Raw genomic sequence first — 27,808 nt, forward strand, 5'->3', positions numbered from 1 at the left:
AAAGGTCAAAGGACTCCCGGCAACGTCCCCTCCCGGGGCCACCAGCTTCCGCCACCGCCCAGAAAGCGACCGCGCGCGGCGACGGGCCGGTCGAGTCGTCCAGCAGGAAACGGCCCCGGCGCTGGCAGCCGGGTCGGGCGGAGCTCGGCGAGCCGCCGGGTGGCTCTGCCAGTCCCAGCGCGCCGGGGCGGCCGCACACGTGTCTTAGCGTCACGTCCGCGCGCGCCCCCGGGGCTTGCGTCAGCTGCCGCTCCTGAAGCGGGTGGGCCGGGACTGTGCGCAGCCGAGCGCCGCGGGAGGAGGGCAGAGCGCACGGCCGCGAGCCCCGAGGAGCGTCGGCCACTCCGGGCGCCCGCGGCGAGGATCAGCGCGGTCCTGTCCCCGCCCTCCCGGTGCCGGTCGGGTCCGCGCTCTCCCCCGCTCCCCGGACTGGGCGCCGTGGCGTTGCCCCGGAGTCCGCCACCCGCGGGGCGCGCACCGCCTTGATCCGGGCGGCCCCGCGGCAGGCAGACGCCCGCAGGTCCATGGTGGGCTCGGAGCGCGATGAGCCGCCCGTCCTCCACCGGCCCCAGCGCTAACAAACCTTGCAGCAAGCAGCCGCCGCCGCCTCAGACCTCGCACGCTCCGTCGCCAGCTGCGACCCCGGCCGCCGCCACCATCTCGGCTGCGGGCCCCGGCTCGTCCGCGGTGCCCGCCGCGGCAGCGGTGATCTCAGGCCCCGGCGCCGGCGGCGGGGCCGGCCCGGTATCCCCGCAGCACCACGAGCTGACCTCGCTCTTCGAGTGCCCGGTCTGCTTTGACTATGTCCTGCCCCCGATTCTGCAGTGCCAGGCCGGGCACCTGGTGTGTAACCAATGCCGCCAGAAGTTGAGCTGCTGCCCGACGTGCAGGGGCGCCCTAACGCCCAGCATCAGGAACCTGGCTATGGAGAAGGTGGCCTCGGCAGTTCTGTTTCCCTGTAAGGTAAGTCCAACGACCACCCGCAGATCTGCCAAGCGACCTTCCAGAGTTCCGGTGTCATTCATTCTCTCTCTCTCTCTCTCTCTCTCTCTCTCTCTCTCTCTCTCTCTCTCTCTCTCTCTCTCTCTCTCTGCGTGTGTGTGTGTGTGTACGTGTGTGTGTGCGTACGTACCTTGCCCACCGTTTCCGTGCCCACCTGTCCTCTTTGGGAACAAGGGTTGATGTTTGCCAGTATAAATTGTCACTTGCTGACGGTTAGGAGCATCCTTACTCTCCCAACCCAGAGCCGCCGCGTCCCCTGCAGGCGTGTGCTCTGTAGGGCTGGGCAGCTCTACGTAACTAAAACTTAAACCGGGAAGCTGGCGGTGGGGATTGTGGGGGTAGGAAACGGACGGTTTTCAGCAATAAGCTTGGCAGGAACGGTCCTGAATTCCTCCTGGACTCAGCGCCTAAGATCTGATTGCCCTAGGGTTTACAGCTACAAAGACAGGGAGGTACCACCTGCTACAGGGTACTCGGAAATCCTGCAGCCACGCCTTCTCCTCGCAGCTTCCCAGGGCCCTGGAAGGACTCAGAAGTTGAGGCTGCTGTTTGTTTGTTACCAAGTGCAATGAACTCGAGTCCACCAGGACCTAACGTGGACACCCAGGGGCTTTATTAGTTTTTCTTCAGTGCCAGCGGTTTATTTAGAGAGTTCCCTGTGCTCTTGGGGGAGAAAGCAAACCACGAGCAAAAGTCCACGCTTTCACTACCCTGTCCCCACCGGTTTGTGTTTGGGCCGTGTTTACACTCTCACAGCTAAGTCTAGAACCATTAATGTGTGTCTCTGAAAACTTTTTAAAATGCCTACACGAAAAGTATGCCTTTATGTCAAACAACCAGCTTTTCAAACTGATATCCTCATCTATTTCGTGTTTGAAACTTGACGGCCTGTATTTTAAATGCCTGATAGGATTGCCTGGTTGTACTATAACATCCTGTTGCCTACACTGAACCCCGTAAAAAAAAAAAAAATCCTCACAGCCCCACTTGTAAACCTCTTTATAACTGAAGCCTCCACCAGAAAGTTCATTTTCTGAACTTACAGGTGGAAATAATGATAATACTGAGGGTTTTTTTAAATATGAAAGTAATTGTTCTACCTGAGGCTGTTTAAGCTGTCTTTCACATATCACTGTTGATTAGTTTTTAGGGCAAGAACTGTTTTAAATTAAAAATAGTTCACTGAAGATTTTAATTTTAGGCTTGAGAGTCATGTCAGTAAAATGAGTGACTTAATTTGGTCTTCTGCCCAACTACAAATTCAGTTAAAATAGCATATTCAAATAAGGGTTTGAATGAGGGTTTAGGCTATGAGTTCATCTTATTAAGTTGCTTGCCTTTAGCCCCAGCTCTGTAACGTTTCCTAATTCCCTAAACTCAGGTGCTGTATCTCTGCAATCTGGATGAGGCATTTCCACTACTCCTCACCCACCTCTTTATTGAAAATGGACTTTTTTTCTCCCATGTTTCCCCTTCCTCTACTCCTCCCAGTTCTTCGCCACTTCCCCTTCACTCCAGATCCACTCCCTTTCTTCCTCTAAGAAACAAGCAAGCTTCTAAGGGATGATAATGAGAAGAAAAACTAGTTCATCGGAATTGTACAGAATCCCATAAAAACACTAAACTGAAAGCTTTAATACACACAGAGAGAGAGAGAGAGAGAGAGAGAGAGAGAGAGAGAGAGAGAGAGAGAGAGAGAGAGAGAGAGAGAGAGAGAACCCATTGCAGACACCTACAGGTCCCGTGCATGGTGCCTCAGTCTCTGTGAGCTTCCCTTGTGGTGTTTAGAGGTTTTGTGTGTGTGTGTGTGTGTGTGTGTGTGTGTGTGTGTGTGTGTGTGTGTGTGTGTCCTCCATCCCCTGTGGGTCACTCAAGATTTTTTTTCTAGTTCCATCCATTTACCTGCAAATTTCATTCTTTTTAATGGCAAGGTAGTACTCCGTTGTGTAAATGCACTATATTTTCTTTATCCTTCTGTTGAGGGTCATCTAGGTTGTTTCCATGTTTCCAGCTATTATTATTAGAACAGCAATGAACATGGTTGACCAAGTGTTTCCGTAGTAGGAGGAAGCATCTTTTGGGTATATGCCTAAGAGTGGTATAGCTGGATCTTGAGGTAGTAGATCTGTTCCCGTCTTCCTGCGGAGCCACCACACCAGTCTCCATAGTGGCTGTACAAGTTTGCACTCCCACCAGCAATGCAGATCCTCGACAGCATGAGCTGTCACTTGGGATTTTTATACTAGCCATTCTGTCAGGTAGAAGATGAACTCTTGAATTAGTTTTGATTTTCATTTCCCTATGATTAAGGATGTTGAACATTTCATTAAATGTTTCTTGGCCATTTGAGTTTAGTCTGTTGAGAATTCTGTTTAGTCCTGTACCCCATTTTTAAATTGGGTTGTTTTCTTGATATCTAGTTTTTTGAGTTCTTTATATATTCTGGATATTAGTCATCTAATGGGTGTAGAGTTGGGAAAAATCTTTTTCCATTCTGAAGGCTGCCATTTTTTCTGAATGACTGTGTCCATTGCTGTGGAGAAACTTCTCAGTTTTCTCAGGTCCCATTTATTAATTGTTGATCTTAGTCCCTGTGCTAATGGTGTTCTATTCAGAAAGTCTTTTCCTGTGCCACTAAGTTCAAGGCTTATTCTCCACTTTCTCTTCTGTCAGGTTCAGTGCATCTGGTTTTATGTTGAGGCCTTTGATCCATTTGGAGTTGAGTTTTGTGCAGGATGGTAAGTATGGGTCTTTTTGCATCTTCTAGGTGCAGGTATTCAGTATGACCAGCACCATTTTCTGACGATGTTGTCTTCTTTCCAGTGTGTATTTCTGGCTTTATCAAAAATCAGATGTCCATATGTGTGTGGATTTATGTCTGGGTCATCAGTTCAGTTCTTTTGATAGACATGTCTGGTTTTCTGCCGATGGTGTTCTATTTTTATTAGATAGCTCTGCAGTACAACTTGAAATTAGGAGTGATTACACCTCCATTATTGTTCAGGATTGTTTGAGATATCTTGGGTTTTTTCTGTGTGTGAGGCTGTGAATTGTCCTTTCCAGATCTGTGAAGAATTGTGTTGGCACTTTGATGTGGGAATTGTTTTTGGTAGGATGGCCATTTTATCTGTGTTAACTACTGTCGTGGATCAGTTTGCTACTGACCCATGAGCATGGAGATCTTTCCATTTTCTGGTATCTTCTTCAGTTTCTTCCTTCAATGCCTCAGACTTTATCATACAACTCTTTCACTTGCTTGGTTAGAGTTATTCCAGTAATATATATTATTTGAGGTTATTGTGAAGGGTGTTATTTGCTTGATTTTTTTCCTCAGTCTGTCATTTGTATATAGGAGGACTACTGATTTCTTTGAGTTAATTTTGTAACCAGGTATTTTGTTGACAACTGTTTATTAACTCTAGGAGTTCCTGGTGAAATTTTTGGGTCACTTATGTATGCTATATTATATGCAAATAAAGATTCCTTGACTTCTTCCTTATGCTTCTCTGGATTTCCTCGGTGTCTGTTGTTATATTCCCCCTCTTCATTTCTACTTTTGTTAATTTGGATAGTTTCTCTCTTCCTTTTAGTTAATTTGGTTAGGGTTTGTACTCTTACTAATTTTTCTCAAAGACCCAACTCTTGGTTTCACTGATTCTTTATATTGTTCTCTTTGTTTCTGTCTTATTTATTTCAGCCCTCAGTTTGATTATTTCCTGCCCACTACTCCTCTTGGATGCCTTTGCCTCTTTTTGTTCTAGAACTCTCGGGTGTGAGGTTAAGTTGCTAGTATGAGATCTTTACAATTTTTTTTTAGTATAGGCACTTAGTGCTATGAACTTTCTTCCTGGAACTGCTTTCATTGTGTCCTGTGATCTGAGCATATATCCATTTTAATCATTTCTAGAAAGTTTAATATCTTTCTGAATTTCCGTCTTGACCAGTTTTTTGTTCGGATGTGAGCCATTCAGTTTCCAGGAGTCTATGAACTGTCTGTTGTTTCTGTTGCTGCTGGTACCCTGCATTAACCTGTGGTGCTTAGGTAAGATGCAAGGTGTTGTTTGGATTTTCTTGTATCTGTTGAGGCTTGCTTTGTGTCCAAGAATGTCGTCAGTTTTGGAGAAAATGTTGTGTTATGTGTTTACCTTAATTGTTCTAGTATTAATAAAAAAAACTTGAGAGTCAGAAATTGAGATTTTAAAATCTCTTTAAAAACCAAAGATTAGCATTCCTAGATTGAAAAGATCCCAAACCTCCCCAAGCCTCCTTTTATCTTTCCTGTGCCTGAGTTCCTCAGCCCTCCAACATGTCTATGGCTAGTTCTGGCCAGCCAGGCACTGACTCTGCCTTCTGATTCAAGGCTTAACTTTTTTGGAAGTCCTGGAGTGTCAATGTGAATGACTATCCCACAAGATTTCCCTATTTTTGTCTAAATAAAAGGAAAGGTTTTTAACTCTTAACATAATAAAACTATATACATTGAGAACAGTTATCAAGTATTGGCTAAATAAAAGGGAAAGTTTTAAGCTTAACAAAGTAAAACTATGTATGATAAGAACACTTATCAAGTAAGAATTATATTCACAAAGTCCAGTCCATTTGCATTTAGCTAATTCAGAGAAAATACTCCATTATCTATCCGATCTTGATGGGCCCAAAATTTTGTATCAAATTCACTTTCCATCCTAACTTGTATTACCAACCTAAAACTATCTTTTTAGAACCTCAAAATATTTTCTTAGATAAACCGCTAAGCTTTTATGTCTCAATCTTATATACTTTACCCCTCTTTTGTGAGTTTCTTTCCTGAATTTGATATCAAGGAGTACTATAACTATCTATAACTATCTAGTCTTCAACAGTATCAGAGTGCTGAGAAAAACAAACTCCATATGGAGGTTCCTCATTGTTTTTAAAGTAATTTGTGCTGCCAGGGACAGATGTGCCTCACTGTCATAAAAATCTTGTTATTGATACCATATTCTGTAGATCTCTGAAGTATTTGAGATCATCTATGTAAAATATATCTGCTTGACCTTGAAAACATATATAACATGGTCACAGATTTGATTGTTAGGTGATTAACTACTAACCTGTATTTCTTAATTATCCTGAATAGTTTGTAATTCATAACTTTCATTGACTAGGCATTTATATTGTTAAATGAGTTGCATAAATGCAATTCCTTAAACGAGTAGAAGCATATATAAAGTATAACAAAAATCTTAAATTTGTGCCATGTACAAAAATCCATACCAGTGTAAAATATTTAAGACTAGTAGTTGCCTTTTCATTAAAAGTAGATTCAATAATCTACCCTTTTAGCTTGTCATTCCTATTTCCCCCCTTTTACATTTCAGAATGAGATCCCTGATTCTGATTTCCTTTGCTTAGTTTCCTCGACTATAAGGACTTGTAGCTAACCCCCCAATCAGTGAAATGACAAACATCCACCAGACGACCAGAAACACCCACCCCACCTCTTAGGAATATGGGAGTCCTGTTCTTAAAATTACTCCCTGTTATCTGGGGGTGATAATGTCTTTAGGGGACCCTGTGAAAATTGAGATAATGTCAAGTCCTGGGAGAGCTAGCTGTTGTCCAGTCTCAGTGTGATGGGAAGATACAGGGTTATTTGAAGTCCTGGCTGGAGGAGTCTGTGAGACTGGACCATCTTAGCTCACTGCCTTGAAACTGTCCTGAGCAGTTCATATTTCATAGCTTATCTTTGGGTGGTGTTTGTCAGCTTAGTGGCATTACAACAATCCAGATGGAATCATCATTTGTGGGGCCCCATCATCCTTTTGGGGACTTTAAAGGTCACTGTTAGGAATACTCATAGTTCTGCAGAAAACTTAAAACATTTTAAATATCTCATGCAGCAGATGTTGGAAAGGTTAAAGGACCACAATCTATGAAATATAACTGGGATACACAAACTTAATTTCTAGTTAACTGCTTCAGACTCAACCCCAAAATCTCATATAAAAAACTAGATGAAGCCTATTTAGTTAGTACTCTATATGACCATAAATATCAAGATAGGAAGTTTAAATGTATATATACGAATCTTATAAATTTTGAGATAATATTCTCTAAGGAAAGTTTTAGAGTCAAAATAAAACCAAAGGATTATGAGATTAGTAACAATAGACTAGACCCTTAATTTTCTTTTTCTTCTGCCCCATACCAGGTGGCTCTTCTGACATGAGACAGATATTTTAGATTTTCCTTTAACAAGCATACTTGGGTTTAGAGAAGGATAGCCATGCTCCAACTCCAAAGCTAGCTTTATTTTTTTAAGTGAATTGGGACTACAAAAAGACCATTTGCCTATGTCTATAGAGAACAGCAAAAACACATTTGGGAGCATTTATTAAAATTTATCTTGTTGGGAATGTTCTATTCCATTAAGCCTTTTTCTGGGGACACTTCTCTGGATGATTTGTCCTTTTTCTTCAGATAGCTCATTTTTTCCATGGTCTTCAGATTCTTTAGTTGGACACTTTTATTCTCCTGGAAAGACAAAAACAAAATCTTGCCCCAACCCTAACTTTGGGGAGTTTCCCCTTTTGGCAGGTTATAGCTGATCAAATGAAAAACATTTGTTAGTTTTATAATGAAAAACATTTGTTAGTTTTATAAGTTAGTTTAGATTGAATGGCCATGCTATTTGATGAACCTATCACGTTTTCTAATCAAGAGGTCTCTACTGTTTGAATCTAATCTTTATCAATCTTGATGGTATCCATAGCTTTTCTTCTCCTGTGGAAGCAGAAGTAAAACCTGTTTTCCAACACAACACATATTCTGTTTTCCATTCTGAGGTCAATCAGTACATCTTTAAAGTATAAAGGCTGATTTAATTCAGCAGTTTTTTTTATACTATCCAATGTCTCTCCTCAGCTGTCATTCTTTTCTCAATAGTATTAAAATTTTGAGGGTAATAAAACATTGTGTAATCTATCTCTGGGGGTCTTTATTATCCCTTTCTGTTTACTAAGCTTATCTTTTCAAGTGTGACTGGATCTTTCCATAATTGCTTTTCCTGTAGGATTGAGTGGTATACCTGTAATATGCTTTATGCTGTAATATGCAAAAAACCTTTTATTTTACAAGAGACATGTGCTGGAGCATTGTCAGTCTTAATTTGTACAAGTATTCCCATAATGATGATAACCCTTAATAAATGTGTGATCACATTTATTTTCAGAACTCAAAGTAGTTTCCCATTGAAAACCTGAATAGCTATCAATAGTGTGGTACACATACTTTAATTTTCCAAACTCTGTAAAATGGAATCCATATACTTGCCAAATGTAATTTCTTTGAGTACCCTTTGGATTTCTTCTTGTAGGTAGTGTAATTTGGTCACACAAAGAACAAGTAGGACATTTCCTCATAATTTCCTTGGCTTGTTACCAAGTGATAGAAAAATCCTTCAAACCTTTGCTAGTAACATGGTGTTTCCTATGAAATTCTGAGGCTCCTAGCACATTTCCTACCAATAGGTGATCAATTTCATCATTACCTTGTGCTAGAAGGCCTGGTAGACCTGTGTGGGATCAGACATATGTTATATATAAGGAATGATTTCTATTTATGCTTCTTTCTTGTAATTGAATAAATAACAATGTTAATTTTGAATCATCTGGAACAAGTTCAATGATTTCAATATGTACAACAAAGCCTTCTGCATCTGAGAGTCAGTAACTATGTTAAGAGGCTCTGGAAAACCTAATAATACCATAAGAATGGCATATAATTCTGACTTTTGAACAGAATTATAAGGATTTTGAGGATGTCTGTGAGTTCAAGACCAACCTGGCCTTCAGAGTGCATTCCTGGACAGCCATGGCTGATACACAGAAACCCTGTCTTGGAAAAAGGAAAAAAAGGAAAAGGAACTTTGCTTGGGGGAGAGAGAATGGGAGGAAAGGAGAGAAGGGAAACTGGCTAGGATATAAAAATTAATAAGAAATAATAAGTCAACACTCTGTGTGGCGTGGATTCTAAATGCAAATGGTTTCCATTAAGTTCTGTATTTCAGATAAAAGAATGCTTTTGAAGCTAAAAAAATATACAAATTAAAAAAATAAGGGCTTTGAGCCACTTATTTTTCCTGACATAACCCGCCTTTCCTGATTTACTTGCATCAGTATAGAATGTAGGGGCTTCAAAAATTGGTGTTCCTCATACAATGTGAGGAAGGATCCCATTTGTTCTTTTTATAAATTGAAGTCTCTTGCTTTTGAGATATTTGTTGCTAATCTCTCCCAAGAAATTACTGCAAGCTCTTTGCCAGTGTTTATTTTCTGCCCATAATGAGGCAATTTTTGCATTAGTAAAAGGTGCCACAATTTCTAAAGGGGGAAATGTTGCCGAATATTTGTTTTACACTATGTGAAGATATGTCACTGTGATTGGTTTAATAGAGGACCAAATGCCCAGTAGGTAGGCAGGAGAGAATAGGCGGAACTTCTGGGCAAAAAGAGGAACTTGGGATGAATCTAGGTGCATGAGAGATGCCAGCTAGACACTGAACAAGTTGGACATATGGTACAGAGAAGTAACTGAACCATGTGGTAGAACATAGATTAATAAAAACAGGTTAAGTTATAAGAGCTAGTTGGGAAAAAGCCTAAGGTAGGCCACGCTTTAATAATTAATAAGTTGTCTCTGTGTAATTTATGAGCTGGTGACCCAAAGAAAAGTCCAACTACAGTCATGAGGTGCTGACAAGAAGATACTTTATTGTGTTTGATGAAATGTTTTGTAATGTGAGGTCCATTTGGTTTACAGTGTCAACTTGCTCTAGCATTTCTGTTTAGTCTTTGGATGACCTGTCTATTGGTGAGAGTTGGTTATTTATGTCACACTCTATCGGTGTGTGAGGTCAATATGTATTTAAGCTGTGCTAATGTTTCTTTTGCAAATTTGGATGTTCTGTGTTTAGTGCATAAATGTTAACAATTGCAATGTCCTCTTGGTTTATTTTTCCTTTGATCAGTATGTAGTGTCCTCCCCATCTCTTCTGATTAGTTTTGGTTTGCAGTCTATTTTGTCAGATATTAGAGTGAGTACAGCAGCTTGCTACCTTAGGTCTACTTGCTTGGAATATCTTTTTCTAACCCTTTACCCTGAGGTGATGTCTGTCCTTGACGTTGAAATGTGTTTCTTGGATGCAGCAGAAGGATGGGTCCTGATTTTGCATCCATTCTGTTAGGGATCTTTTTATGGGAGCATTTAGACCATTGGTGATGACAGAGATCAATGAGTGGTATTTGTTGGTTCCTGTTATTTTGTTGTTGGTGGTGGTGGTGATGGTGTTGTGTGTGTGTGTGTTACCTCTCTTGATTTGCTTGTATGAGATTACTTATTCCATGTATTCTCTTTAGTTAACCTCTTTAGGTTGGAATTTTCCTTCTAGCATCTTCTTTAGGGCTGTATTTTGTAGTTAGATAAGGCTTAAATTCGGTTTTATCATGGAATGTGTTATTTTCTCCATCTGTGGTGAATGAAAATTTTGCCCAGTACAGTAGTCTGGGATGACATCTGTGGTCTCTTAGTCTGTAGAACATCTGTCCAGGGGCTTCTGGCTTTTAGAGTGTCCACTGAGAAGTCAGGTGACATTCTAACAGGTCTATTACTTGGTGTTTTTCCCTCCCAACTTTTAATATTCTTTCTTGATTCTGTAGGTTTAATATTTTGATTATTATGTGCCACAGGAGTTTTTTTCTGATCCAGTCTATTTCATGTTCTGTGTGCTTCTTGTACTTTAGGTTAGAGAAATTTTCTTTTGTGATTTTGTTGAAAATATTTGCTGTGACCTTGGCCTGGGTTTCTCCTTCCTCTATTCTTAATATTCTTAGATTTGGTCTTTTCATAGTTCCCCAGATTCCTTGGATGTTTTGTATTAGTAACTTTTAGATTTAACATTTTTCTTTGATTAATGTATTTATTTTTTCTATCGTATCTTCAGTGCCAGAGATTCTCTCTTCCATCTCTTATATTCTGTTAATTAGGCTTGCCTCTGTTAAAGTTCCTAAACTTTTCCTTTCCAAATTTCCCTTAGTTTTTTCTTTATTGATTCTGTTTCCACTTCGGGTTTTGAACTGTTTTGCTCGTTTCTTTTCACTGTTGTGCAGAAGGGTTTCTTTAAGGGGTTTATTCATTTCCTCTTTAAGGACCTCTATCATATTCAGAAAGGCTATTTTAGGGTCTTTTTCTTGTGCTTCAGCTATGTGGGAATGCTTAGGACCTGCTCTGCTAGAGTTGCTGGGCTCTGGAGGAGACGTACTGTCCTGACTGTTGTTGGTTATGTTTTGCACTGATGTCTAATCACCTGGGTTTAGGGTAATTCTAGGTGCTGATACCTGGTGTTGTCTTTGTTGGGTGGATGTTTTGTTCCTTGTTTTCTATTTCCCTCTCTGATTTTTAAGAGACTGTGGTGGCAATGCATTACCTGGTAGGGAATGCTTCTGGGGTCTGGATAGGTGAGGGCACTGGGCTTCCAGGGAAAACGAGTGTAGGTATTGGGAGCTGACCCTTCGTAATGGGAAAGGGCTGGAGGTGATTGAGAGTCCTTGGGTGTGAAGAAAGGAGGATGTTTTCCAGCACCTGCTTAGTCCTCAAGAGTAGGGACATTGAGTGAGCAGAGGCCATCGCAGAAGGTCTGCTACAGACCTGAGGATGAGCCTGGGGGATTGGGCTTCACGGAATGGAGGGGGAGAAGTGAAGGTTTGCTGCTTCCCCTGCCATAGTGGCCCCGTGGTCCCCAGGACAGGCCTGTAAGTGTTGAGGACTGGAATAAATCAGTAAGTGGGCAATAGAGAAATCTGGAGGAGCACGTCTCTGTGGTCTCCTGGAGATGGGTACAGGGTGGGGGGTACAGTAGGTGGACTAATACAGAGCTGGGTTGAGGATGGGGGTTGGATTTGGAGAATAGCAGAATAGGTGAAGATCTGCAGTTAGCCGACTTGCTTCCCTGGTCAAAGTGGCTTTTCACAGCTTTCTTTTCTTTTCTTTTCTTTTTTGGTTTTTCGAGACAGGGTTTCTCTGCGGCTTTAGAGCCTGTCCTGGAACTAGCTCTTGTAGACCAGGCTGGTCTCGAACTCACAGAGATCCGCCTGCCTCTGCCTCCCGAGTGCTGGGATTAAAGGTGTGTGCCACCACCGCCCGGCTCACAGCTTTCTTGAGTGATGAAGAAGGCTGCTGCTTTGTGACCAGGGAAAAGCAGATGATTGTTGACAGAGTGGGTAATTAACATTTGAGAAAATTCAGGTGGTAGGAGATACTCTCCAGATTCCTGCAGAGCCGTCTTCCTCCCTTTACTTTCTCCAAACTTCCAGTGGCTGTAGAAGAAATGGCTCCACTTGATAGTCAGTATTTAGTGGTGCTGCTGGTGTGTAGCATTTTACTTTGGTTCCCATAGAAACATGTATGCTTTCCTAATATCTGAGCAGGCTCGGGAAGTCATCCTTGAACTTTAGCAGGACCAGTACATTGTGGGTGTTTTTCTCATTCTATTCTATATGAATGCAGCTGGGTAAAGCCATCATATAGACCAGGAAACAGACTTATCATATGTGATAGTTACTTTTTCATGTGCTTATGTATGAGGTTTGTAAAACTGGAATGTGCATCCCATATATTTGGTTAAGTAGTAATCCAAACTGTTGAGTGGGCAGCTCAGCCACTTGGTGTGGATAAGCTAAGTTTGGACGTGTACTTACTGCAGCAACCAAACTATTCTTGGAGAGGAAAAACATTAAGGAATAAGGCCTGTGTCAGACAAGGTGGGTCTTTGTCCCGAGCTTTTATTTTATCCTGCAGTTTGAGACTCCTAAAATTCCTGAGGACTGTCACATACTGCCCCCTGCTCTTCTTTCTATAAGCCAGCTCATGCAAGAATACAGTGTTGAATATTCAGTGCCCAGCAGAGTCTCCAGAGTTGCCGGATTCTCTCTATTTTCTTAGAGTGGGCAGTGAGGTAGGGAAGCCTTGAGTTCCTCCTCTGTAAATGAAGAGCCAGGCTGCCCGACTAAGGAAGTCAGTGTTCATTCCATGAAGAGTGGGGAGGCTGTGTCCCTGCTTTGTACGAACTCATTTGCAGGAGGCAGCGTTTATTAGTTCTCCTAGACGAGTCTCATGTCTGTAGACTGGTTAAGTGTATCACGTGGTCAGGCACACATCTTTGGTGTGCTCCTTAGTACATGGGGATTTTGAATCTGAATTTATATTCCAGGCTTCCAGGTTGTCATTTAAGGCTAACACAGGTAATAAAGCCATCTGGTTGGAGGAGTTCATCAGATGATGCTGTCCCAACACAGCTTTGGACTGTCCGATTAAAAAGAATGGGTGTGTTGCCAAATAACTACCTTATGTAAAGTGTGAAGCCAGATAATTAAATATTAAAGTGTTACCACATCGCTGATATAGACAACATGAATTAACTCAGATCTTCCTTTTTAAGGATTTTATCAAGATATGCTTACTTGGGTGTTTTCAGTCCATTTCTCATCTACAGTCTGTTCTATGTCTCCGTGGAAAGTGGGTGTAGGGAATGAGGTGAAGGTTGCCATGCCAACCGCACAGTCTGTCTCACCACTTGTGGTGCATTTCTTAACGTATTGTTATGTGTTGTGTGTATTCACGTGTGTGAGGCACACTATGGACATTGTAGGACAGCTTGTGGGAGTCAGTTCTCTCCTTCCATCACCTGGGTCAGTCTTGGTGGCCGGGAATCAGATGCGGGTCCTTGGCTTGGTGGCAGGCGCCCTTACTTGCTGAGTACTGTCCTCAGCATTTCACTGGTCCCTCAACAGTGCTTTGTATCATCCAGGAATTTCTCTCCACAGGTGTAGGAGATACTAACCAACCCTCTCTAGTCTACTTATATTGCTGTCGTACATATGTTCCATTTTCATAGTCTTCTCTGAAAGTTCCTGTCATAAAGACCGCATATCATCACTGAATTTGAAAGCCTCAGCCAGATAAGTCTTTCCTGTGGTTAGATTGCTTTTTAAAAAAATAATGTCAGACAGCATAGTTGACCCTTTGGTGCTCCCAGGGTCTAGGAGGACAAGGAAGAAGGTAACTGACGCACATAGCCTGGGGCTGGGGAAGCCGCTAGAGCATTGGCTCTCAACCTTCCGATGCCACGACCCGTTAATACAGTTCCTCATGCTGTGGTGACCCCCAACTATAAATTTGTTTTCCTTGCTACTTCATAACTGTAATTTTGCTACTGTTATGAATAGGAATGCAAATATCTGTGTTTTCCTGTGTTCTCAGGTGACCTCAAAGGGGTCGCCACCCACAAGTTGAGAACCACTGCTCTAGACATACAGAACCTGGGGAGCTCAGGCCCCTCCAAAGAGGGCAGCCCTAGACTGAGCTGGATCACCTGAGCCCAGCTGGACTGTACATCACAAAAACAAAACCAGAAGGCAACCTTTCCTCTTGCCCGAGAGCTGGGAATGTGGACACAGCCATGCCAGGCATTCATAGGAGAAGAAAAAGAAAAACTAGAAACTGGACTTTGATGTCAAATCTCAACCCCTCCCCCCTCTCTCTTTGTCTCAACTTTGGCCAAATGCAAACATGGAGCCAGCACTGACAGGCCACACAGTCCGTCTCTACAGGCCACATTCCTGCTTAGGGATAGCCTTTGACTGGCTCTGTTTTAGGCCGCGCGCGTTCACTGAGCCTAACTCTCAGTTCATCTCTGCATGCCTGATCTGGAACTCTGACAGGCCTCGCAGTGATTTTGTTTTCTTCTTTCTTTTAACATTTATTTTCTAAGGGGCATGCATTCTGGTCCCCACGGGCCGTGACTGCTGTCCTAGCAATTAGATAGCTGACTTTGTACAAGGCAAGTTGTTGCACCTGTGGGTCTTTAGGAGCAGGTCTGGGGCAGACTGATTTTTCCTACCCTAAAGTTCTGGACTCATGGTGTAAAGCACTAAAAAAGGCAGAAGGGGTTCTCACAAGTCCTGGCTGTGGTCTAGCCAGGACCCTCCCTGAGCCAGTTAGTTCCTCTGTTAAAGCGAACAGAGGGACTTCCCATGGTGGGTGCCTTAAGAGTGGACTAGAAGGCCACAGAGGGCCCTTCCTCACCATGGGAAATGAAGGCCGGGTGCGCTTGTGCTGGGACAGGGAAGCCCTTTAGCAAAAATACTTTCAGAGATTTCTTCTTAATCTCAAGAGTTCGCCGGTGACAGTTGTTTTCTTTGGAAGCTGTCTTTATGACTGCCTCAAATTGACCGGGTTGGCCCAGAGACTTAGTACAGGAAGAAGCATAGCTCAAATCCATTCCTCCATGGTTCAGGACTTTAAAGAGTAAGATTGGCAATGCAGCTCTTATATAGCAAATAGAACTGAAGGCTGGACTATTGCATAGCAGTGCTGAAGTTTAATGTTGATTCTAGTGAAACTGACCAAAGAATGTCAATTGGTCACCACTGCTCAGAGCTGGAGTAAACTGTCATTAAAATTGGTCCCTCCTACAGCCAGACTATTATGGCAAATCTGGCCCATAAAGTGCCAGCCAGAGATTAATTGTAGTCTGTCACTGTTCCTTACAGATCTTTCTTATAAGCCCCTTACAAAGTATTGCATTTGTGTGATTGTATGAAGGCCAAGCTAAGTAGCACTTCCTATTCAAACATATATGTGTGTGTGTGTGTGTGTGTGTGTGTGTGTGTGTGTGTATATATATATATATATATATATATATATGTATATATATATGGCCTCCACTTGAGTGCCAGCTTCCACCACCATCAATGGAGATGTGATTATCCATGGGTATTAGAACCAGGATCCATCTGAACATCCAGAAAAGAAAACTAAAGATGTTTTTCTGGTTAAACTGTCTTCATACTTTAAGTACCTCCAAGGTTTTATTGGAGTTCCTGAAAATTATCTAGTGGTGCTCATTTAGATTTGCATCAGTCCCCCATCTGTTTCTGTTAGTTCCTTGATAGTTAGCCATCTCTTCTTCTTCACTTCCAGTTTGGTAAAGATTTTATGTAGTGACTTTTTGGACTATGTGGCATTTATGGGATGAAAAATTACTGCAGAGATAGACTGGACAGCAATAGACTGTGGTGAGGGTGGAGGCTTGTGCATTGTTTTAAAACTGAGTGGAGCTGGGCGGTGGTGAGCACGCCTTTAATCCCAGCATTCTGGGAGGCAGAGGCCGGCGGATCTCTGTGAGTTCAAGGCCAGCCTAGTCTATAAGAGCAAGTTCGGGCTGGAGAGATGGCTCAGAGGTTAAGAGCACTGGCTCCTCTTTCAGAGGATCCAGTTTAATTCCCTGCACCCACATGGCAGCTCACAACTGTCTGTAACTCCAGTCCCAGGGAATGACACCTTCAGACTAACACACATGAAATAAAGTTAAATAAATTATTATTTTTTTTTTAAAAGAGCAAGTTCCAGGACAGGCTCCAAAACTACAAAGAAACCCTGTCTCGAAAAAAAACAAAAACAAACAAACCAAAAACTTAGAATAAAGTCATACCTTTGGTCCTCCTACTGCTAGGCTCCCTGGCTCTGGTAGTCCTAAGAGCTGCCCCAGTCACAGCTGGTTTGCATCTTCACTCCCTGCCCACCGTGGCTGGCTGCTCGCTCCCCTAAGCCCAGGGGCTTATTTGTAAAACAGTGCAGTGCCTCACAGTGCCTTGGTGCTAAACAATGCACAGTTAGATGCTCAGAGGAAGCAAATGATGAGCAGTGTCGCTCAGGCGGACACAAACTGGAAAAGGAAAAAAGAATGGCTCCTAATTCCACCCACGAAGTCTCACTGGGCTTCTCTCCCCAACTCCTGATGGTGTAAGCCAGTCTTAGGGTCTCCTAGAGCCCGGTGATGTTGTTCTGACATTGGTTCATTGGCATTAGGATTTGTCTTTTTTCATTCTTCCCATTTCTGTAATCTAATTTTCTGTCCTTCCCTCTGTTTTCTCCCTTCCTTTTTTAATTGAGAAAGACAAGGTATTGTTAGGTAGCCCAGACTGATCTCAAACCCATGATCTGGCCTCAGTGTCCTGAGGTGGTGGGCATGTGCCATTATCTTTTGAAGCCTGGTTTAGTTAGGTATCACTTTTAAGTCTATATGTTTTATTTTATATGTCTTATTTTACACATTTTAAATTATTTTTACTTACATTTACTTCAGAGGGAAACACGGTGATCATCCTTTCTGAATGTACAACTGAACAGAAAGTGATATAAAATCAAAGTGCCCTATAATTCTCCCCTAAAATAACCATAACACCGTTCTGTAGATTGCTTGCAAGCAGACCCGTAATACAATGGTTCCTCTCACTCATACCATCCCCACCAAGAAGAATAAGCAGCACTATTTTTCCTGCTGGTTTTGGCTTTTCTCACTGTGGCTGCTTTTTTTCTATGCTGATAAACATTCTTTGAGGTCATGTTCGAGGCTGGTTGCACTGCCCTTCCCTGAAAGCACCAGAACTATTCCCTTAGCTCCCTGTTAGTAGTCATTTTTAATTTCATTTTCTTGCTTTGATTTTATTTTAATTACAACTAATCTGAATCCTTGGGCTTAATTTGACCATTTCCCAAGGATACTGTTTCTAGGGATTCTGTGCATCAGCAGGGGGCAGGTCCTTGTTGGTAAAGTCAAACTGGTTTAGACCCTGAAACTATTCACAGCTCCATTCCTTCCCACAGTGTCCTTTATGGCCAGTGCTGCTAATGATTCAGTGCTCCCTAAAGTCAACTCAGGCCTGCGACGGTTGCCGCTGCTCATGGCCCACTTAATTTTAACCCCTCACTCTTGTAGACATCCTTCTGCAGCCCCAGGCCTCCTCCTTTCAGTGACCCACTGTCTGCCTCACGTGCCACTGTCCCCATTCACCTTCCTGGAGTCCAGTAATAGAGACAGATAAGCCAGCAGAGCCGCATTGCACTGAGACGGAGGAGCAGACAGGAGTCCCTAGGGCTGTGGGCTGCCCTTTGCTCCTGAAGAAGGGGTGGAAGGTCATCTGTGACCTCAGTGAGGCTAGCTGGAGAACACTGCTTCCTTCCTTTAGGTGCCCAGCACGTTGTCACTGACATCCTCCCAGCCTCTTTGTGAAGGAGATGGGACACAATCAGCACGCCCCATAAGAAAAGAACGCTCCTTGATGTCGGTTTGGACAGTGCAGGCTTCAGTCTGAAGCAGTGACTCTTCTCTTACAACCCCCTGTCTCCTTTGTCTTTTCCTCCACTTGACTAAGAAGCCATGGTCCCCTTCCCACTGCAGACTCAAAGCACGGCTTTGGGAGGGCTGGCTGTGATCACAGAAGGGTCCTCTTCCCAGAGTTTCCAGATGTCATTCAGAATGCCTAGTTAAGCAGCATATAATCTTGGAAGGAGGTATAAGTACATAAAACAACAACAGGAAAAACCTGCCTGAAGATACACTGTGCACCTTGTATTTTATTTGTTAATCTACAACCCTACCAATCTTCTGGTGAATCTGATTGATTTCGACAATAAAAGGTTGGTAAGGGAGAAGCACTGTTTAAGGCTTGTCGGTGTTATCAATCGGTTGTGCAAGTGGGAACCTGGCATTGAAGAGAGAACAGTGAAAAGGGTGGGCCAGGTGCTAGGAGCCTGGCAGAAAGCCTTTGCTCCGGTACTCTGTCCAGTGCTTTTGTTTGCACTGAAAGGACCTCACAAAACTGGTTCCCAGTGACTGTGCACTTGTCTGTTAACTCTGGCTGGGAACAAATGAGAAACACGTGGTCAAAAATCAACTTTTGCTCAAAGTTTCTAAGATTAAAAATAAACTACTGCTAGCCCAAAGAGTCTTTGCAAGGTCCTCTCTTCTTCACAGAATGTTCTCAGATCTCAGGAATAGCAATTACCCCAAAGTCTTCCACCAACACACCATTTGGTAAGAAAGCTATCTATCGTATGCAATCTGTTTTGTCTTAGGAATAAAGGATAGATTTGTGAACCCAGATTTTAATTAGAATGGCCTTCCTCTAAACAAAGTTTGTCAAGTTAACAGTATATTAGTCTCACCAGTGTTTGGTGACACTGTTTGACAGTCTGGGGCTCAGTAATAGTATCTTAGTATCTTCTCACTTATTATCTGGGGGTTACAGAAAAATATGCCAGGGTGTTTAGAGGAAGATCTGAGCTGATAGAGGCTGGGCAGCTTCACTTTATTCCGCTATCCAGGGGTTCTCCTGAAGAGTACACGCTCTCTTGTCGTTAAGCATACTAACAGGCTCAAGGGCAGACAGGCTCGAGCACTGGCCTTCTAAACACAGGCGCTCCACCAGTGGCTGTCAATCCAGAGAGGCCTACGGTGGTCAGAGCACAGCGGACCTGTTTGTTTCTGCTCTGTGGGACATTTCAGGAGAGTTATAAAGACCACGCTCTAATTGTTTATGTAAATAAAATATGTGAAACATCTTTATGAAAAGTGAGAGGAGAAACCTATAATTTTGATATTTAAAAGTATGAACATTTTTCTTACATGATCCGAAACTACCGGATCTTCTTTTAATACTAAAATCTACAATAAGATTTCCAGCTGATGTAAAACCAGCATAGTGCGAGACTGTCCATCATCTGCAAATAAATCTTGTATTTACTCATCTGTCAGTAAGTACCAGCTAGACAAGGGCAGGTAATAGAACCAGTAAATCAGAACTTAAACAAAATTATCAGGCCTATAAAAAATTGGGAAAATAATCTATGATCACTTGGTGATATTTGGGAATCAGATAAACATTTTAATTGCAAAGTTAGTTTGAATTGCTAGAAGGCTGTGTTTTTGTTTTTAAGAGCTAAGCTTTTTAATGACTTATTTATGTGCACCGCTGTTTTCCCTGCTTGTGTGTCTGTGTAAGGGTGCCGGGTCCCCTGAAACTGGAGTTACAGACACTGTAAGCTGCCATGTGGGTGGGTCCTCTGGAAGAGCAGCCAGTGCTCTTAACCACTGAGTCATCTATCCAGCCCCCAAAATTCTGTTTTTAAAAACTGGTTATTTTGAGGCTGCACATGTAGTTCATGAGTGTATCATTTGCCTCATCTGCATAAGGCCCTAGGTCTTGTTCCCAGTACCGATTAATGGTTGATTTGATAAACGAGGTATTGCCACGCTGAGTTTAGCATACTATAGTAGCTTCACCTCAAATCCCCATCTGAACAAGCGTGAAGTGTTGAGAAGACAGACAGCAGCTAGATCATCCCCTGGTTATCTACAGGCTGTGCATGGTAAATTACACCCCTCTCCTGTTAGACTCGCTCACCGCACTCCACTTCTAGAACCCTGTAAGAAAATGGGGGATTGGGCAGATTCCATCTTGGAACTCACGTTTTAGCTGGGGTCTTAGAATGGAATGGACCTGTCTATGTGGTGGATAATGTCACTGAAGTGGCCAGAAGTAGCAGAGCAGGCCTCAGAGTAGCAGTCCAGACTGCCAGCCTTGGCGGGGTCAGCAGGTGATGTGGAGACTCTGTCTTCTGTGAGGCCTAGAGATGCATTGGTTTTTTTAAGAGTTGTTCTTCGTTGTAAAACTTTGTTGCTTCACTAGAAATGAGCCCCACAGAACCTTGGGAAAAAGAAAAGTGAGTAACTTTGGTTCATTTCCGTGTAGATGTTTTATGCAGAAGTGTGTTTACTCCCAGGAAAACACTAGGAGAAAGCTCAATTCATTCAACCAACTCCTCCTTAATCCCTTAAAATGTAAACATGCCAACCTCTCTCCTGGATTCCTTCATACAATTTAATTTGGATGTAATCTAAAGCACAGACAACAGTTACAATATTAGTGTAAGACAGAACAGCGGCCTTTGTCCAGGTTCTCTAGACCCTTCTTGCCATGTGTGTTTTCATTTTGCTTTTTCAACTCAGATCTATATTGTTAACCATTTGAATGTCAGCTACAGGCTGACCCCTTGTGTTTCTCTTCAAAGCCAGGGTGTCTTCATGTCATCAGGAAATATGATCAGCACAGACACGGTGCTCTCTAATCTGAAGTCACGTGCAGAGCGCAGTGGCTGTCCTAGAAATGCCCTCTGCAGAATTGAGGGTGGGTTCCCAGGCCAGAGCTCCGAATTGTATTTAACCATCAGTGTGCATTTTATGCTCATTAGAGCTTATTTAGATTGGAACCAAGTCCTGTTTGCTCATGCTTACTCAGGGAAAGGTCATTTCTTAGATTTGATTCACATCCAACAGCAGGATATTGGCTGTTTTATTTTTGTTATTTATTTTTGAGACATTCTCATTTGAGACACTGGCAGATATCCTGCTAACGAGTCTGAGCTGTTTCCATGGAGGTAAGCAGATGGGGGCAGGGCATTTACCTCACAGTGCCCCAGAGGAACCAACTTCTGCCACGGAGCTCCTGGCACCTCAGTTGAAGTGGACACTGATTGCTGGTGTTCAGGGTGTCGTTCTGGAATTACACAGAATCAAGTAATGAAACAGACTATATGACTTGATCCAAACCTACAGCACACACAGCCTTCACTAGCATTCTGGATGAGAGCATATTTAGCTAATAACCTCATTTTATAAACAATTAGTCTTGCTGTTTATTAGGTACATAAATGTTGTCATGTTCCATATGCTGTAGTGTCTCATACATACTTGTATATGAACTAGTTTTATATTTGTATATGAAAGGGTTTCTGTGTCAAAAGGGAAACCCTGCCTAAATTCCATCTTAAATACAGCCAGCCTTCAAACCTCTCGCCGGCAAAGAATGGGAGCTATTTACTGCTTTCTGCAAAGACTTAAGCAGGGAAGCAGCAGGGTGCACACACAGCCTTTCAGTGCCGAACATGTTTGCACAAGACGGTTGCGTGGCAGCACCTGACAGGCCACTACACAGGTCCTCGGGTGATGTCCACATTTGATTCTCCTTCTCTTCCTCCCCAAGTTCTTCAGCGTTGAGTTGGTCCTCTCCTACCTCTGTTATTTTTCTGTGTGCCTTTCTTTCTTTCCTCCTTTTTCAGAGAGAGTTACTAAAAAATAACCCCACCCTTTGGGGGAAACGAACACACCTTTCCCAAAGGAGAAGTCTCATTTATAGCTGCGGGTGTCCCAGGACACACAGGCCTCTCTGCAGAGGAGCCCAGGGACTCTGCTCAGTTGCACTGCCTACAGGAAGAAACCAGGTCTGTAACTGGACAGCCCTCTCTCTCACCACAAATGTCAGAGAGAATCATTTGCTTCACATCGCCCTAGATCACTGAGTCAGAACTGTGTCAAATAAGTAGATAACATAGCACGGATGAGCCAGACAGTAGGGTGACTTGATTTACATAGGTACCACAAAAAAAGAAAAAGGCTGAATGGTTCTTTCTTGGCGGTAATCTTTAATTCAGTTACCATAGAAATGGCTTCTGTGGTTCTGAACTACAGAGTGAAATGAGAGAATAGATGGGTCTTGAAGTTCAGCTGGTTTAGAAGAAACAGTAAAAAACCAAAGGCTTTAGCCGGGCGGTGGTGGCGCACGCCTTTAATCCCAGCACTCGGGAGGCAGAGGCAGGCGGATCTCTGTGAGTTCGAGACCAGCCTGGTCTACAAGAGCTAGCTCCAGGACAGGCTCCAAAGCTACAGAGAAACCCTGTCTCGAAAAACAAAAAAAAAAAAAAAAAAAAAAAAAAAAAAAAAACCAAAGGCTTTACAAATGTCTCAAGTAGAGCAGAATCTTTTCAGAAGGTCGTTGTCCACACCAGGGCAAGGAAATGCCTTTTTTTTTTTTCAACTTGGGGGTTACTCTGAAGAAGAGTTACATGTGTGACGACCAAGTAAGTAGTAGAACACTCACAGATTCCTACCTGAGCAGGGCAGGTTCCCAGGCTGCACTGCTGATAGACAGCTTGTTGTGGGTGTTAGCTGGGGGAGGGGGGGTGGCCTGGGGCTGCAGGGAGAGGCTGGGAACAGGCTGTCCTGGATGCTGTCCCATTGCTAAACTTTGCCTTACTCCTGGGCTTCATCCTGGGCAGCTAAGGTCAGCAACCCATCCTAAGACATCTTTCCATCCAAATACTGAGCCAGGCACGGAGAAGTTCTTGCTATTTTTGTTGTGTTTATGTGTGTTTTTAAAACTCTGACTGAAATGCCTCACCAACTGTCCACAGGAGACCATCAGGAAGCTCTCTGTCCTGCCCACACCCCATATTTAAAACCATTCATGAGACTTCTTACTATTTAAAAAGCTGAGAACACAGTGTAAATAAAAAAGGATAAATCTCCATTGTGTAAATGTACCACGTTTTCTTTATCCATTCTTCTGTTGAGGGGCATCTAGGTTGTTTACAGGTTCTGGCTATTACAAATAATGCTGCTGTGAACATAGTTGAGCACATGTCCTTGTGGTATAATTGAGCATCCTTTGGGTATATACTCAGCAGCAGTATTGCTGGGTCTTGAGGAAGATTGTTTCCTAATTTTCTGAAAAATCACCATACTTATTTGCAAAGCAGCTATACAAGTTTGCACTCCCACCAGCAATGCAGGAGTGTTCCTTTACCCCACAACCTCTCCAGCATAAGTTGTCATCAGTGTTTTTGATCTTGGCCATTCTTACAGGTGTAAGAGGGAATCTCAGAGTTGTTTTGATTTGAATTTCTCTGATGGCTAAGGATGTTGAGCATTTCCTTAAGTGTCTTTCAGCCTTTTGAGATTTCTGTTGAGAGTTCTCTGTTTAGGTGTACCCCCCTTTTTTGGATTATTTGTTCTTTTGATGTCAAGTTTCTTGAGCTCTTTATATATTTGGAAATCAGTCCTCTGGTACGTTTGTACAATGGAGGACTACATAGCAGTAGAAGATAATGGCATCTTGAAATTTGTAGGCAAATGGATTGATCTAGAAAAAAAACATTGAGGTAACCCAGAGCCAGAAGGACAAATATATACTGACTTATAAATGGCTTCTAGACATAAATTTAAAAAAAGTCCACAACCCCAGAGAACCTAGACAACAAAGAGGAGACGTACATGGATCTAAATAGGAAGGCGAAAAAGCCAAGATCTCCTGAGAAAATTGGGAGTCACAAGAGAGGGGGAGGGAGGGAGAGGAGTGGAAAAAAATGTATCCACACAATAAAATAAGAAAAAAAAGAAGGGAGATAAATCTTTCTCTTGCTGCTCAAGAATTTTTCTTTACCTGAACTTTTAAAATTAGTCTATGGTTCAGAACTATAACAAGTGATTCCTGTCAACAAAGCAGATAACAGAAAACTTCTGCCAAAGTGGTAGAGGCATGAGCTGCCTTTTTGTTGGTTTTGTTTTTGGTTTTTGAAATAGAGTTCTGTGTAATTAAGGAAAGTCTGAAACATGCAGTCCTCCTGCCTCAGCCTCCAGAGCAATAGCATTCAGACACACCCCTCATACACCACCACACTGGATTTTTTCAAGTGTCTTTCTTTGAGTTCCCTGTGGAGAGAGGTTGTTATCTTGGCTTCTGCATCCTCTCAGAGACTTCATCTTGGTGTGCTGTGTGGATAAGGCCCTCCTGGCTGCTAGAAAGACGATCTATGAAGATTGGAATTTGACCTGTGTTAAGTTTATAAGGGGTTTATTTCATAGGTCAGGATAGGGAGAAGCAAAGGCAGTTGTGAATTTCCAGGTTGGTTTGCTTTCTTATCTTAGTATCTTAGAAAGATGACCTGGTGCGGTCATTTCTTAGGCACCTGCTTGCTTCAGCAGAGGGTGGCAGATTAAATGCAGTAAACTAGGCAGTTTATCAGCTACCCTATGCTCCAAAGACAGAAACTAACTCCTCATTTTACCTGAAGAGTGGTTTCCAGTTAAGTCTTCCTGTGACCACAGCACAGTTACTGGGTAGATACCTGTGGGTGGATCCTCCCTCTGGTAAGTAGAACTAGCATTGCTATTCTTGTGATGTTTGGCAGTAGAAATCTCTTCAGTTCCTGTTAGTGTGGCCTTCTGTCGTAATAGACAGATATGATGTGTCTCCTGGGGATGTCGTGAGAATGGTAAGGAAAGGAAAGATTGTGTTCCTGCCCTAGTAAGCAGTGTCTGAAGGCAAACTCTGTTAGATGTTCACCCAGTTTTTCCTTTCCCAGTTTCCTCAGGAAGGTGTGTGTGTGTGAACACGAGGATGAAGCATGTAACTAATTCTTTATTAATTAAAAAATCAGGAGTCAGATATTAGGGTAAGAACATGAACAGTCAGAGTAACTGCTGAGAGGCCATCAGTCAACTCCTACCTCTTCCATTTCTTCCTCCAAAAAGAACACCTTACTATTTCCTGTCTCCTATCTACCCATAGTCCTCCAAAACTCTATGGCGAATTTTGGTCAGCTAGTGGCTATCTCTGCCCTCTGACTCAAAGCAAGCTTTAATTTCAGAATGAAATCAAAATATCACACAACATGTCCCCCTTTGTCTAAAAAGGAAATGTTTTAACTAGCCCTGTAAAACTATAATAAGTACAGTAACTATATATAAATATATACAGGTAAAAAAACTACATTAACAATGTCCAGTTCATTTGTATTTGGCAAATTCAGAGATATTACTCCATTATCTAGCCTATCTTGGTGAGTTCAAAGTTTTGCACCTAATTCACTTTCTATCCTAACTTGCATTAGCAACCCAAAATTATCTTTTTTATGTCTCTCAATCTTATACATGTTATACCACTTTTGCAAGTTTAATTTCTTGATTTTGTAGCAAGGAAAACTATAACTATCTCTGTAGCTTTGGAGCCTGTCCTGGAACTAGCTCTTATAGACCAGGCTGGCCTCAAACTCACAGAGATCCACCTGCCTCTGCCTCCCAAGTGCTGGGATTAAAGGCGTGCGCCACCACTGCTACCCGGCGAGAAGCAGGAAATGTTGAAGGACTGTCATGCCTTGTCTTGACAAAGTTTGACAGTTGATTTTTTTCTTTTCATCTTTCTGGTCCAGTTTGAACAATAGGTAACTATCAGCAATTGAGGCAAAGTCAGTTTCTTTGCCCACATAGCTAGCTTTTTACATAAAGAAAACAAACTCCATATGGAGGTTTTTTCAAAGCCCATCATCTTTGTTGAAGTAGATCAGTGCTGCCAGGAGCAGTGTCTCACTGCCATGAAAAGCCTTTAGATTATTCAACATACTAGATACTGTATTGTATAGGTCTTTGAAGTGTTTGAAAACCATCTATCTCTCTAAATATATCTGTTATATTTACATACCTACCCAACATGACTAAGTATGGCTATTATAGATGACTATTAATCTGTATTTCTTAAGTATACATTCCATTTTTAAATGAGCTACATAAACACAATACCACAAACAAGAGTAGACACATACATACAATATAGCAGAAATAACTTTAAATTTGTATCAGTAAACTAAAATCCATACCAGTGTAAAATATTTTGAGATTAATAGCTTTTTTGGATTAAAGTAGATTCAATAATCTACTTTTTTCCCCTATCATTCCTATATCATATCCCCCCCCCCCCTTTTCAGGAAAACTCAGTAGTCTTTAAGAAGAAGTTTGATCCTGTTCTCCTTAACCTCTGCTAAGATAATAGCCAAGATGCCAGTCTAGAATGAGATTTCTTTAAAAACAAAACTTATAGGTACAGCACTTACAGGGCCACAGGTACAAAGGAGACAGCAACATGTGACAGGACCCCAGCCTCCTCCTCCTGCTGTGCCCAGGCTTGGTCACACCAGCAGTCAAGAAGAGGGACCCACAAGGGAGACTGACTAGATGACCTGTCATCGGTCTAAGTCAGAAAGGAGTGGAACTGTGCTGTCTTCAGAGTCACTGATCGCAGGAAAAGCCGAAAGGTGATCCAGGAATCCTTGCCCACCCCTCCCCCAAGCAGTTGAATTCTTACAAGGAGCTGGGCTACAGAAAAAGAGAAAGGGCCAAGTTATCTCAGCAGTTTTGCTTGTTTGATGTACTTAAAAGAACTTTAATTCTCACCCTTCACCATTGTTGGGATTAGGGAGTGGTGCCTAGAAAGCAGTGCCTGACTTTATGCATGATGCTATTGACAGTGAGTAGAAACTGACCCTCCTTGGACAAAAGTTGTTGAGATAAAGATAGAATGTGAGCTCAGGAAACTCGTGTGGGTAGGTATGCGTAGATAGTGGCACCAAGTCGGTCTTGAGAAAGAGCCATGATGCAGTATGTTTCTTTCTGTCTCTGCAGTATGCTACCACGGGCTGTTCCCTGACTCTCCACCACACAGAGAAACCAGAGCATGAAGACATCTGTGAATACCGTCCCTATTCCTGCCCCTGTCCTGGTGCCTCCTGCAAGTGGCAGGGGTCCCTGGAAGCTGTGATGTCCCATCTCATGCATGCCCACAAGAGCATCACCACCCTTCAAGGGGAGGACATAGTCTTTCTCGCTACAGACATTAACCTGCCAGGGGCTGTGGACTGGGTGATGATGCAGTCCTGTTTTGGTCACCACTTCATGCTGGTACTTGAGAAGCAAGAGAAGTACGAAGGTCACCAGCAGTTCTTTGCCATTGTCCTCCTCATTGGCACTCGCAAGCAAGCTGAGAACTTTGCCTACAGACTGGAGCTGAACGGGAACCGGCGGAGACTGACCTGGGAAGCCACACCCCGGTCCATTCACGACGGTGTGGCCGCAGCCATCATGAACAGCGACTGCCTTGTTTTTGACCCGGCCATAGCGCATCTCTTTGCAGATAACGGGAACCTTGGGATCAATGTGACCATTTCTACATGCTGTCAGTGAGGCTCCAGGAGGCTTTCAGAAACCTGAGAAGTTATTTGGGCGAACGTTCTTTGTTTAATAAAGTTTTTTTTAAATAGA

General features: G+C 42.8%; 1 protein-coding gene across 1 annotated transcript; it reads left to right on the top strand.

The window, feature by feature from the left end:
* Positions 1 to 27,808, top strand: Siah2 (siah E3 ubiquitin protein ligase 2). Its single transcript, XM_038348391.1, has 2 exons — positions 1 to 963; positions 27,173 to 27,808. The coding sequence occupies exons 1-2, from the start codon at positions 544 to 546 to the stop codon at positions 27,728 to 27,730; spliced, it is 978 nt and encodes a 325-aa protein (XP_038204319.1). The 5' UTR covers positions 1 to 543; the 3' UTR covers positions 27,731 to 27,808.

This window comes from Arvicola amphibius, chromosome 11 (genome assembly GCF_903992535.2).
Source record: "Arvicola amphibius chromosome 11, mArvAmp1.2, whole genome shotgun sequence".
Taxonomy (NCBI): Eukaryota; Metazoa; Chordata; class Mammalia; order Rodentia; family Cricetidae; genus Arvicola; species Arvicola amphibius.